Source organism: Melopsittacus undulatus (genome assembly GCF_012275295.1).
Source record: "Melopsittacus undulatus isolate bMelUnd1 chromosome W unlocalized genomic scaffold, bMelUnd1.mat.Z SUPER_W_unloc_6, whole genome shotgun sequence".
NCBI classification, from domain to species: domain Eukaryota; kingdom Metazoa; phylum Chordata; class Aves; order Psittaciformes; family Psittaculidae; genus Melopsittacus; species Melopsittacus undulatus.
The window spans coordinates 410,908-425,298 of record NW_022993948.1 but is presented as its reverse complement, the minus strand read 5'-3'; the positions used below and the strand labels follow the sequence as shown (position 1 = coordinate 425,298).

Genomic DNA, 14,391 nt, shown 5'->3' with positions numbered 1-14,391 from the left:
CTAAACTAACTGATAAGTAGAAAGACAAGATGATTATGTCTACAGTGTTACTGAACCAATTAAGCTGGTGTAAGCATTATCTACAGCACATGCTTCAAAGACTGCCAGAAGCAATGAAGATTGTTGGAAGAAGTAAACGACCCCCCAAAGGCTACCACAACATTTTTGTATGCATGCAGGGAAACTTTCTAGAAGACTGATGTAATACATAAGTAGCCTCATGAATATTCATGTATGTACATAATGAATATGTATGCTTAGTGACTATATAAGGACGGCTTGTTTAGCAATTCGGAGAGACACATCAAGAGTAGCTATCCCCTGTGTCTCCCAGAACCGCAATAAAGAATACCTGCTTGTCAACTTCAACTTTGGTGGCGAGTTCCTGGAGATTTCTCTGAATCACAACCAAACAAAAAAAGCAAACAAAAAAAACACACACACAAACAAAAAGAAACAAAACCACAAGAAAAAACCCAAAACAAAACAAAAAAAAAAGCCCCAAAACACACACACAAAAACCACCAGAAAGACAGAATTAGCTTAAACTACTTCTTAGCTAGAGGAGAAACAGTTTGAATTTTCATGTGTACTTATTTAGGCCTCAATGCATTTTTAAAAGTATATTTTATTCCCATTTTGGTGACATGGAAAGCAAAGAAAGGTTAAACAACCTGCCCAAAGCTCTCAGCAAGCCAGCAGGAAAGTCATTAGCAGGCTCCTGCATCCTGAAGTAGCCAGACACTGTTGGTCTCCCATGACTGACCTCAGATATACCAGATATGTGGGTTTATGTCCAATCATGTCCTGGGTTCAGCAGTAGCAGTCATTTTTCTCCTTAGTAGCTGGTGCAGCACTGTGTTTTTGACTTTCAGCCTGGGAACAGCGCTGATAACACCAATGTTTTTAGTTACTGCTCAAATGTTTAGTCTGACCAAGGACTTTCTGAGTCTCATGCTCTGCCAGGGAGGAGGGGAAGCCAGGAGGAAGCAGAGACAGGACACCTGACACAAACTAGCCAAAGATATATTCCATACCACAGCACATCATGCTCAGGATGTAAACTGAGAGTTACCCGGAAGGGCTAGATCACTGCTCGGTTGGGCTGGGTATCAGTTGGCGGGTGGTACTGTATTCTCTCCCCTTGTTATTTCCCTTATCATTATTATTATTGTTGGTAGCAGTAATGGTTTGTGTTGTACCTTAGTTACCGGACTGCTCTTATCTCAACCCGTGGGAGTTACATTCTTTTGATTCTCCTCCCCATCCCTCCAGGAGCAAGTCCCCCTGGGGGGGAGTGAGTGAGGACTGTGTGGCTAATTTACAACTGAACTTAAACCACGACAAATCAGAAAAGTAAAAAATAACATTTATAGAGAACAAGAGATCCATCATTAAGTAAAGATCTGAAAATCTAGATTATACATCATATATAATATGCACTGGAAACTTCTGAACCAGGCTTAAATGGTATCTACCTACCAGAGAGAGGATCATGCTCTCTAAGTTGTCCTAACAAGGGCATGTAGTGATAGGACAAGGGGTAATGGCTTTAAGTGGTAGAAAGAGGGTAGATTTAGATGAGATCTTCAGAAGTTGTTCCCTGTGAGGGTGGCGAGGCCCTGGCATGGGCTGCCCAGAGCAGCTGTGGCTGCCCCATCCTTGGCAGTGTTCAAGGCCAGGCTCGATGGAACTTGGAACGACCTGGTCTAGTGGAAGTTGTCCTTGCCCATAGCAGGGGGTTGGAACTGGATGAGCTTTAAGGTCCCTTCCAACCCAAACCATTCTGTGATTCTATGATTCTAAAACTAATTTTTGTTTGTTAGGATCTATAACTAACTAGGCAAACCAGGATACAGAGATAGCTAAGTTTCTGTGTTGCTCTGTAATGTCTAGCTGAACCCCTAAAATCTGACCAAAACCATATGCACTGTAGCCACTACAAGCTTCCCTTTAACAATGTAGAAACATCAACTGTGTTTAATAGCATGAAGGAGATCCCCAAGATAAATTAATCAGCTGAGTGCAAGTGGTAATTATGTGTCTTAATTGGTAACCCATTTTTAAACTTAACACTTTCTTACTGCAAAAAGACATCAACCACAGTACTAAACACTCAAATATTTTTCTCTAACAGATAAGAGTATAATCAATATCTACTTTCCAGCCGGGAAGTAGCAGAAATGACTTCTCAAAGCAGGTAAGAGCCCTATCCCTTGCAAACACATCTTGCAAGTCTGTTTTACAAATTATCTGGGGCTGCAAGGCAGTGTACGTAGCAGGCTGAAGGAGGGGTCAGACAAAGCTTGCAACTGATCATTTTTAAGGAAGTACAGGGGGCATGCACAGGCAAAAATACAGGGTGTCATGAAAAGCTTTTCATGGTCCTTAGCTATAGGGAAGCTTGAATAGGGCAACAGACAGGTGAGATACAAGAAGTACACGCAGATCAGGAGGGTAAAGTTGTACAGGATACTGGTAAAGAAACTGAAGTGCCAGAGAAAGTAATGCTATGGCGTAGCCACTGACAACACACCTACATGGCATCAGAGCATACAACTCAACTATGCAAGAAGTTTTCACATATGAGAATACACAGCTATTGCAGGGTGACAAATTGGTAAAAAAAAAAAAAGCTTGAAAAAAAGTGAGTTTAGTTTGCTAGGTTTAAAGGAGCTGAAAATAAAGAATAAAGAAACACCTCCGAATAGTAAGATCTCAAGGATAACTGAGTTTGCACAATGGGCAAGATCAACCAGGGATAAGATACACTAGAAAGAGAGGTCTAGTGTTCTGTATCTGGAAAATTATCTTAAAGTTAGCTTTCTGTAAGAGAATAACACACCTCTGAACTAACTTTCTTCCCTACATTTACAAGACACTTTCTTATACGAGCCCCTGCAAAACCAGTGTAGAACTGATGACATCTAAACTACAGTGCAGGAGCCAAAGGCAGAAGACAAATGACTAAGAAAACACAGAAGGAAATTAATGACTGCAACAGATAATGCAAGATATATTTCTAGTACTTTTGAATTTGAAAGATATTACTGAAATTTACTCAATGAAAGGTAAGTTCTCTTCCAAATGGATCTTTTTTTGTAGAAATAATGATAATAAAGTTATTTCACCATTTGCCCAGACTGCCTGAGAACTTTTAAGCTTGTACAAATGGCCTTTACACATGCTCCAGATAGTCTGCCATCCAGTGCACCTCGTCATGCACTGACTAAACATGGTGCTCATACTCAGATTTCTGTACAACATACCCTGGGTCAACACTGAGGGTCCCTGGCATGGAAAGATGTTCCCACATGGGATTTGAACCCATGTCCATATGTACTGTAGTTCAAGAACTACTGCTCCGCAGAAACACAGGTGGTAAGAAGCAGACAGGCAAAAACTGACAAACATCAAGTTTCATAACAAAATATGTAAGTCTCCAAACAGCAGATCTCACTAAAAGTCAAAACTAACCAATGTAGGTTCAGAATATACATGAAGACAGATCTCAAAATATCTCAAAGAGCAGACAGCAAAACTGCAGCTGGAAATGCTCCAAACAAGTCAATGTGCCCAAAACACACAAAGCAGACTGGCATATGCACATAGCACAGCAAGCACGGAACTCTGACCTACCTGTCCAAAATGTGCAGGGTATCCCAGCATATGCATATACAGCAGCTTTGCCACATTTCTGCACCGGTATGTGTTATCTTCCTCTCGGAAGGATGACCGAATAGCAGCACATTCCTTTTGGATCATCTCACGCTCTTCTGCCTGGGTTCTTGCTGTCCGGATGGTCCGGATCAACTCCCGTAGTCTGATAGGGGCTGGCATCCTCTGGGAGAAGAAAGAGATCTGTAACCTTTGTATTGCACCTAAAGGCTTTGTAATGGTCTCATATTTAGGCATATTTTTTCTTCTTTCTTACCCTACAATTAGATAAGTAGAAAAATTAAGAAAACACAGACTGCTTCAGTAGCATGGCTAAAAGTAAACTTCAAACCCAGAGGAATTCACTGTACCCCACAATTGCATTTCCAGAATATTAGAAACAGGAATTGCTATGCTTTGAGCTGCCAGGTGAATGTAACATGACTCCCCACCTGAAACAAGCAGAAATGGCATCCTGCAAGGTATGCTTCTCATATTCATATAATCTGCCTCTTTCCAGAAAAGTCAGGCTCCAAAGAGAGTTGATCACAAAGTCATGACAACTTGGGACAGAAATCCTTTACAAAAAGCAATGTGTTTAAGAATTTGCACAAGATTTCATACAAGTGCTTCAAATAACCATGCTTAAAAAAATCCTGCAAACTTATGCCATACATGTAAAAGCCCTTGTTAAAGGCATGGAAGTCATCAGAAAAAGCAGATGGAAAAGCAGTCTTAGATGCATGGGTATTTCAGATAATCTTCTTTTGAAGATCAATAAAGTTGACACCATTCTTATTACACCCCTAATAGCACAATCCTTTCTGAATAAAACAAGCCTGTTGCATTACCTTCTGGTGCAATGGCATGAAAAAGTGTGCAAGAAAAGTGTCTTCTAAATGAACTCCAAGTACTTTCACTTTGCCAGATGGAATACTGATGAAGCCATCTGACATAGAAAGCAATTTATCCTTCCAAGTATCCTTCAAGGGGAGAATGGCTCTCAAAGAAAAGCCAAACTTGAGAATCACATTCAAAAGTTGAACCTTAAGTTCATGCATGCCAAAGCTGACTTTTTACTTTCTGGAAGATCAGGCTACACAAGCATCTCCACAGTCTCCTTCTACCCACACTAGATTGCAAATATAATTAAGCCATTCTGATAATAGGTAACATCACACCAATTTGTAAGTTGCCATGGCAGTCTGCTACAGGTTTTGTCTGGGTCATTGTTTCTCCATTGACAGTGCCTCCTATATTGTAAGCACTGCCATATCAGAGAAAGGTGAGCATTCAGATGCTGTAATAACTGGCTTGCATGACACCACAGAACAGACAGGATGGGAAAGCATACATAGTAAGGGACTTGTTTGCTGCAGAAAAGCAGAGATGCACATCCAGTAACAGTGGACTCGCTGTAAGACAGCTGAATACAGCTTTGTAGGTCTGGATTATAAATCTAGCCTCCTACAGAATCCATACATAATATTAAATCTTTCCAGTCAAACCATGTAGACCCCTCACATTCCAGTTACCCATCTTCATACCTAGAAAGTCTAAATTTACAGAGACACAAATCATCCGATTTTGAAAATGGAAGAGATGTTCTTCCTGCATAAGGAAACTGTGCCCCAAAATGCTGACATATGTAGGATAAGCATTACTGGACACATAAATCCTTAGTCTTGCCTCAATCCCCCTGTGAAGTTATAACTCTTAACCACATTACTGTGATATGAATAAATTAATGCTTCCTATGCATTCAGATGTTGCACTAACAAGCATCACAGAAATGGCCAAGGAGAAGTAAGAAAACCATCTCCAGAAAAACATCTGAACACACAATGAAGTCCTCAAACATGGCAGTCATGTTATTTCCATGCAGCATGTAATGTTCCTACACTGAAAAAATCTTTGCTCAGCATTCTATATAGATGCTGCACTATGTAACCAAAAGGGTACCAATGGGCTTTCAGTACAGCTGCCTTGGAGATACAGGAAACGAAGCAGTTGTCCACCTTGCCTGGTCTCTCAGAGGATCCTTCTGTTGTGGGGTTGCTGAAGGTCAAAGAACAACAACTGCTAATCCCAACCACAACAGTGAACCAGAGGCAATATCACACCAACAAAACCTCCCAGATTCACATCCACAGGATAATCCATAGACTGGAAAGACAAGGAGTGATCAACAGGACCCTCTCACCCTTTAATATCCCTATATGGCTAGTGAAAAGTCTAACAGAGTAGAGACTAAGAACAGACTATCCGGGCCTGAATGAAGTCACACCACCCTTGAGTGCTGCTGTACCACATATGCTAGAACTTCAATGAGAACTGGAGTCGAAGGCAACCAAGTGGGATGCCACAATTGATATTGCCAATGCATTTTTCTCAATTCCTTTGGCAGGGGAGTGCAGGCCACAGTTACCTTTTACTTGGAGGGGTGTCCAGTACACTTGGAACCGACTTCCCCAGGGGTGGAAACACAGTCCTACCATCTGCCATGGACTGATCCAGTCTGCACTGGAAAAGGGGCAAGCTCCAGAACACCTAAAATACACTGATGACATTATCATGTGAGGCGACAGAGTGGAAAGCATTTTTGAGAAAGGAAAGAAAATAATCCAAACGCTTCTGAAGGCAGGTTTTGCTATTGTCATGGTTTAATCCCAGCTGGCAATCCAGAACCATGCAGCCACTCTCTCACTCCCCCTTTCTATCCCCACTCCCAGAGGGATGGGGAAGAGAAAAGAAAGAATGTAACTCCAACGGGCTGAGATGAGAACAGTCCAGTAACTAAGGTATAATACAAAACCACTACTGCTGCCACCAATAATAACAAGGGAAACAACAAGGGAAGAGAATACAACCACACACCACCTGCCAAACGATACCCAGCCCAACCCAAGCAATGATCTCACACTTCCAGGTAACTGCCCACAGTTTATATACTGGGCATGACATGCTGTGGTATGGAATACCTCTTTGGCTAGTTAGGGTCAGGCGTCCTGTCTCTGCTTCCTCCCGGCTTCCCCTCCTCCCTGGCAGAGCATGAGGCTCAGAAAGTCCTTGGTCAGAATAAACATTACTGAGCAACAAGTAAAAACATCAGTGTTACCAGCGTTGTTCCCAGGCCGAAAGTCAAAAGCACAACACTGCACCAGCTACTAAGAAAGAGAAAAATGACTGCTACTGCTGAACCCAGGACAGTCATCAACCAGAGCAAGGTCAAGGGACCTGGCACAGGAGATTCAATTAATGGGAAAAAAACAAGACACATATCACTAGATACCCACAGATGTGACCAACAAGATAACAGCAATGTCTCCACCAGCTAAAAAAGCTTATGCATCTTCCTTATTACATGTTGTGGGGGTCTGGAGAATGCATATCCCAAATTACAGTCTAATTGTAAGCCCTCTCTATCATGTGACCCAGAAGAAGAATGATTTCAAATGGGGCCCTGAGCAACAACAAGCCTTTGAGCAAATTAAACGAGAGATAGTTCATGCAGTAGCCCTTGGAGCAGTCCAGACAGGGCAAGATGCAAAACATGTGCTCTACACTGAAGCCAGGGAGAATAGTCCTACCTGGAGCCTCTGGCAGAAAGCTCCAGGGGAGACTCGAGGTTGACCCCTTGGCTTTTAGAGTCAGGGATACAGAGGACCAAAGACAGCTACAGTCCCATAGAAAAGGAGATACTGGCAGCCTATGAATGGGTTAGAGCTGCTTCAGAAGTGACTGGCACTGAAGCACAGCTCCTCCTGGCAACCTAGTTGCCCGTGATGTCCTGGATGTTCAAAGGGAGGGTCCCGTCTACACATAATGCAACCAATGCCACAAAGAGTAAGTGGGCTGCACTAAATACACGAGCTCAAAGAGGAAATCCCAATTCTAGAAGTCATAATGGACTGGCCAGAGGGCAAAGACTTTGGAACATCACCAGAGCAGGAGGTGATGCATGCTGAAGAGGCCCTACCCTATAATGAACTGTCAGAAAGTGAAAAGCAGTATGCCTTGTTTACTGATGGATCCTGCTGTACTGTGGGAAAGCATCGGAGATGGAAGGCAGCTGTATGGAGTCCCCATACCTTATAGGTATTAGTCCATGGACTAAGGAATGGTATCTCTCTTTGTATACATACACATACACAAGACAAAAAGCAATGGTATATTGAAAAATGCAGGATCTAAGCAGGACATGAATGGTATCAAATAAGAGTTGTATTCTGCTCTAGATTCAGCTACAATTATTTTTCTCCGTCTTAGTAGCTGGGGCAGTGCACTGTTTTTGACAATCTGAGAACAATGCTGATAAAACACTGATGGTTTTAGTTGTTGCTAAGTACTGCTACCCCAATCAAGGACTTCTTGTCTCATGCTGCCAGGGACGAAGGGCACAAGAAGATGGGAGGAAGCAGAGACAGGACACCTGACCCAAACTAGCCAAAGGGGCATTCCATACCACAGTAGATCATGCCCAGTATAGAAACTGGGGAGATTTTATCTGGAAGGCCCAGATCGCAGGTTAGGCTGGGTATTGGCCAGCAGGTGGTGAGCAGCTGTATTGTGCATCATTTGTGCTTATTGTTTTCTTTTCCTTTTCCCCTTTTAGTTTTATATTCTCTCTCCTTGTTATTCCCCTTATCATTATTATTATTATTGGTGGTAGCAGTAGTGGTTTTGTATTATACCTTAGTTACTGGACTGTTCTTACCTCAACCCGTGGGATTTACATTTTTTCAATAATCCTCCCCTTCCCTCTGGGAGTGGGCAGCAGAGGGAGGGGGAGTGAGTGAGTGGCTCCATGGTTCTGAGTTACCAGCTGGGCTTAAACCACAATACTGCATATGGGGAAGCCTATAGTTAGACGAAGTCTTTGAACTGCAATAAGGCAGCATACAATCCCCTCTCAAATTCTATAAATCCATATAACATTTGCTTAAGTTCATGTTTCTATTTTGAATCTGTCATATTGGAAATGGTCTCAATCTCCTTCAAAAGCTATTCTTAACTAATTCAAGTTGACCCCTCAAATACAACAGGAACACAACCTGCCAGCCCTCCACTGTCCTAACTGAGCAGTCAAAGGCAGCAGAAATTAGATCAGAAATGGCATACCCAGGTCTGATCAAAGCTCCACTTTGTTCAGTACCCCATTACTGACCACAGCAGATGCCTAGGGAAAAGCATAAGAACAGGTCAAGCATGTAGCAATAATTCCTCACAATCCTCTTGCAGTCTTCAACAACTTCTGGCCCAAGAACTTCCAGTGCCAGAAATAAAAGACACTGTGGTTTTATCTGGAACGCAGGTAAACTTCTAGAATCAACTGTATTCTGCAGGACACAACTTGAGTCCCACACAGCTTCATTGCATGATATACAGAGACCCAGCTACTTCTTCCACTCTGCAATGCCAATTGCTTGTTTCCATTGATGGGCCCAATTATTCCACAGTTCCATTTGTTATCCTTCCCAGTCCAAAAACAGTCTCACATCCAAGCCCTTCCATGACTGATTTCCTTCGTTGCCTTGGTCTCTGTGTTCTTTCTTAAGGGGGAGAGAAACAATATGCTGCACGCTGCAGTTAAAAGGTAGATCACAGAATCATAGAAGAGTTGGGTTGGAAAGGACCTTAAGATCATCTAGTTCCAACCCCCCTGCCATGGGCAGGGACACCTCACAATAAACCATATCACCCAAGGCTTCATCCAACATGACCTTGAACACTGCCAGGGATGGAGCATTCACAGCCACCCTGGGCAACTGTCATGGGTTCAGCAGTAGCTCATGCTCTGCCAGAGAGAAGGGAGAGATAGGGCGCCTGGTCTGGGCTAGTCGGGGAGGTATTCCATACCACAGCACGTCCTGCTCGGGGAGGGGACTGGAAGCTGGCCGGGAGGGAAGGAGTTAACACGCCGGGCTGAGCTCGGGGAGGCAATGGGAAGTTCTCTCTGGGCGCTGCTGGCGTCGTGGCGGCGGGTGGTATTGTATTCTCTCTCCCTGTTTGTCTCCTCTAACATTGATTTGTTATTGGTACCGGTAGTTATTTCTGTTATACCTTGATTGCTGGACTGATTTTACATCGATCCGTGGGAGTTGTATCCCTCCGGCTCTCCTTCCCATCCCTCCGGGAGTGGGAAGGTGAGGGGGGGGGGGGAAGGGAAACAAAGGGGGAACTGTGCAGATTTAGTTTAAACCATTTCTATCTCAATCTGTGAGGGCTACATTCTTTGGATTCTTCTTCCTAACTCTCCGGGAGTAGGGGGACTTGATTTAAACCACGACAGCAACCCATTCCAGTGCTTCACAAGCCTAACAGGAAAGAATTTCTTCCTTATATCCAATCTAAACTTACCCTGTTTAAGTTTGAACCCATTACCCCTTCTCCTGTCACTAGAGTCCCTAATGAGGAGTCCCTGCCTAGCATCCCTGTAGGCCCCCTTCAGATACTGGAAGGCTGCTATTAGGTCTCCACGCAGCCTTCTCTTCTCCAGGATGAACAGCCCCAACTTTCTCAGCCTGTCTTCATATGGGAGGTGCTCCAGTCCCCTGATCGTCCTCGTGGCCCTCCTCTGGACTTGTTCTAACAGTTCCATGTCCTTTTATGTTGAGGGCACCAGAACTGCACTTTTCATGTGCCCTAGCATGCCTTCCAAAAGAATCTGCTCCCAAATATTGCCAGGCACAGAGGTGAGACTGACTGGTTTGTAATTCCCCAGGTCATCCATTTTCCCCTTCTTGAAAATGGGGGTTATATTTCCCTTTTTCCAGTCATCAGGAACTTCACCTGAGTACCATGATTTTTCAAATATGATGGCCAGTGGCTTTGCAACTTCATTTGCCAGCTCCTTCAGGACCCATGGATGGATTTCATCAGGTCCCATGGACTTGCATACGTTCAGGTTCTTAAGATGGTCTCGAACCAGATCCTCTCGTACAGTGGGCCCAAGGTTTAGGTTTTCACAGTCCCTGCATCCGCCTCCCAAGACTTGGATGGTGCGGTCAGAGCCTTTGCCAGTGAAGACCAAGGCAAAGAAGTCATTCAGAACCTCAGCCTTCTCCAAATCCTGTGTAGCCAATTCTCCCGAAAGCTTCATTTGTATAAAATGTCTTTTATTTTGGTCCCTATTATTTTCCTAAAAATTGTTAACAGTCAGTTTGGGGTTCTGATTGCTACAAAGTGCTCTGTTTGTGCTTTTCATGTAACAGATGTCCTTGGTTCAGCAGTAGCAGTCATTTTTCTCCTTCTTAGTAGCTGGTGCAGTGTTGTGTTTTTGACTTTCGGCCTGGGAACTGTGCTGATAACACCAATGTTTTTAGTTGTTGCTAAGTAATGTTTATTCTGACCAAGGACTTTGTGAGCCTCATGCTCTGCCAGGGAGGAGGGGAAGCCGGGAGGAAGCAGAGACAGGACACCTGACCCAAACTAGCCAAAGAGGTATTCCATACAACAGCATATCATGCCCACTATATAAACTGTGGGCAGTTACCTGGATGTGTGAGATCATTGCTTGGGTTGGGCTGGGTATCGGTTGGCAGGTGGTGAGCAATTGATTGTATTCTCTTCCCTTGTTATTCCCCTTATCATTATTATTATTGGTGGCAGCAGTAGTGGTTTTGTATTATACCTTAGTTACTGGACTGTTCTTATCTCAACCCGTAGGAGTTACATTCTTTCAATTCGCCTCTCCATCCCTCTGGGAGCAGGGGGAGGAAGGGGGAAGGGAATCAAGTGGCTGTGTGGTTCTGGGTTGCCAGCTGGACTTCACAACGTATCATGAACCCAAAAATCTCTTTTGTGTGCTTAAAGCCGTTAACTTTTAAGTCTTGACTCACCCAGTACACACACATATCAGACAGTTCTAAACTGACTTTGTTAAGCCACGCTCTTGTTGGGAAATTGGGAAGTTTATAAATAAATAAATAAATGCACCACTGCAGGAACATTCCTCTGCATCCTATGGATAACATTTTCACAATGACTAAGATCACCTACACACAGGCTCATGCAGAAATAAGTGGTTCCAGCCCTTCCATTGCTCTGACACTGGCATTCCTGGAATGGTATCCAGGTTGCCTCATGTGGTATATCTGAGCACCAGCTTACTGTTTTCCTCACAAGCAGTGTAGTCTTGAGACACCTCAGTTTGGCTTGTGCAGACATGAAGGCAGCAGCAAGAATACAGCTTTGGGAGACCCAAGGGGGAGTGGGAAAGAGAGGAACCATTCCCTCCAGCAGTAAAACACACACCATTCTGCACCCTAGTTAACTGATCTTGAACTTTAATGGTCCTGAGAAGATAGGCAGTAGTAACAAATTAAAACCATAACTGACTTTCTTATTTTAAAGACAGAATTCTTCAGAAACTTTTTGAAACACCAATATATAGTTTGCAAACAAAATGAAGTTTGACAGCAACTTGCTTTGATACCACAAGTCCTTTTGCTTCCATTCTATATTTGAAGAATTTGTAAACTGCTGAACACTGATACCTTCAGCCCATGACTCATACACTCACACTGCTTTCTTGCCATGGGACCAAAGCATGCTTTAGGTATGCTCACAGAGGGCTTCAGCAGGTTAAGTTAGGCACTGGACAACAGAGAGGACAGACTGCTGTCCTAGGTACAGCAGTAGCAGTCATTTTTTTTCTCCTTAGTAGCTGGTGCAGCACTGTGTTTTTGACTTTCAGCCTGGGAACAGTGCTGATAACACCAATGTTTTTAGTTACTGCTCAAATGCTTAGACTGACCAAGGCCTTCCTGAGCCTCATGCTCTGCCAGGGAGGAGGGGAAGTCAGGAAGAAGCAGAGACAGGACACCTGACACAACTAAAGAGGTATTCCATACCACAGCACATCATGCCCAGTATATAAACTGGGGGCAGTTACCCGGAAGGGCTAGATCACTGCTCGGGTCGGGCTGGGTATCAGTTGGCTGGTTTTATTGTATTCTCTTCCCTTCTTATTTCCCTTATCATTGTTATTATTGGTGGTAGCAGTAGTGGTTTGTGTTACACCTTAGTTACTGAACTGTTCTTATCTCAACCCATAGGAGTTACATTCTTTCAATTCACCTCCCCGTCCCTCCAAGAGCAGGGGGGAGTAGACTGCGTGGTTCTGATTTACAGGTGACCTTAAACCATGACAACTGCCTAAATTGTTTTAATCAATAGGGAAAATCACATTTAACAAAGTTATCATACAGCTTTTTATGAACATTTATTTTTCATCTTTCACCAGTTCTCAGGCAGGACTTCCCTCCTCACTGAAAAGGTAGGTAAAATGAAAACAAACACTGAAAATTTAATATTTCACCCAAACATCATTCAGGCACTGAACAAAAGTAACAGTCTATATTGACAAATGTCCTCGCATAAATAAACAATCAGCAAGCCAACTTGTAACCACAACCACAGGAAAGCAAACAGAAACTAGCATTTTGGAAAAGGCAAAGAATTAAAGACTCCTAATCAGATGATAGCCAAATTATTAAGCTACCTCCTGGTTTCATCTGTGTAACACACCAACATGCAGTTACTACAGACATAGTCCAATCTGAACTACTTAGGAGCAACTGTATCTTACACATGCTTCCTGCCTGATAAGGAGAGAACAAATCAGAACTGCTAAGTGATGTGAAAGGTTAAAAGATGTACAGGGGAGTTAGGGTTAAGCTGTTTGTTTAACAATGTTACTGCTTACTCGAGCTTACGCAACAAATGTGTGCTCAACACTTATCATGCTTGCCGGAACAGGGTGGGAGGACCAAGGCTACTGATAAAAAGAACAGTAACTCCTGTTCTCTGGACCCCTAAACCAGCTGAAATCAGCTTTGCGGTTTGGACAGTGACTAAATCACCAGGGAACATGCGCAATGACTACAGACGAAAAGTTCAGGGAAGACTAGTTTACTTCATCTTGAGAACCCCACCCATGACCATCAGGAGACCCTACCCAAGCAAGGACCTTTTACCTCATTATAATATGAGATGGAATAGGTCATGAATATGTATAGACATGTTGTGTAACCTCATGAATATGTAATAGTTTAGAGGATACATATGAAGGAGAACAATGCTGAGGTGAGCATGCCTTTGGAGGAGCTATCCTCCATGCCCTCAGCACTGAATAAAAGCATACCTACTTTACAACTTTAAGGAGTTGTGGAGTCTACCTGCACATAATGATGACTTAAGGCAAAAGACAAAGCTATGATTTATTTTCCAACATTCAGAACTTCCATCCTTGTACTGCAACTCCATGCTCTATTTCCTTTAGTTAATATTAAATCATTCAGTTTTATTTAAAAATAAAAAACAATCCACAAAAAAACCCAAAAACCAAAACAACAAACCAAGAAACACACCCAAAACCTTTGAATTCTTCCCATTAAAAAAATAATGAAAAAAAAAGAAAAAAAGAAAATCACACCAGTCTATATAAAATACTCATCACCTATTAACTGACTTTAGGCTGCAAAATCACAGATGACATATCTACCCCTCAGCCAGCTCCCTTTCTAAGCAGAGTCCTACTCCAATTTCTATGGAACCATGGAACAATTCTTTCAGATTGCTCTGTACCTCTCAGAATTCCACTGAAAAAGAGTAAACTTATAAAAAAAGTATTCAAGCAACGGGTGTACCAAAAGTTCACATAGATTTTTCTTTTCTCTGCACTTAGAAAGTGAAAAGTGTTTAAATTTACTCTGCCCATATGGCTGCTAG

At 42.9% G+C, this 14,391-nt stretch overlaps 1 protein-coding gene across 3 annotated transcripts in view; it reads right to left on the bottom strand.

Annotated features, from left to right (window-relative positions):
• The window catches only part of LOC117438298 (AP-1 complex subunit gamma-1-like), a 74,802-nt gene that overhangs the window by 52,407 nt on the left and 8,004 nt on the right, over window positions 1–14,391 (bottom strand). For all 3 annotated transcript variants that reach the window (XM_034073835.1, XM_034073834.1, XM_034073833.1), the window contains exon 2: window positions 3,640–3,843. In XM_034073835.1, the coding sequence (XP_033929726.1) occupies window positions 3,640–3,840 (201 nt within the window). In that variant the 5' untranslated portion in view covers window positions 3,841–3,843. The remainder of the gene's footprint in view (window positions 1–3,639; window positions 3,844–14,391) is intronic.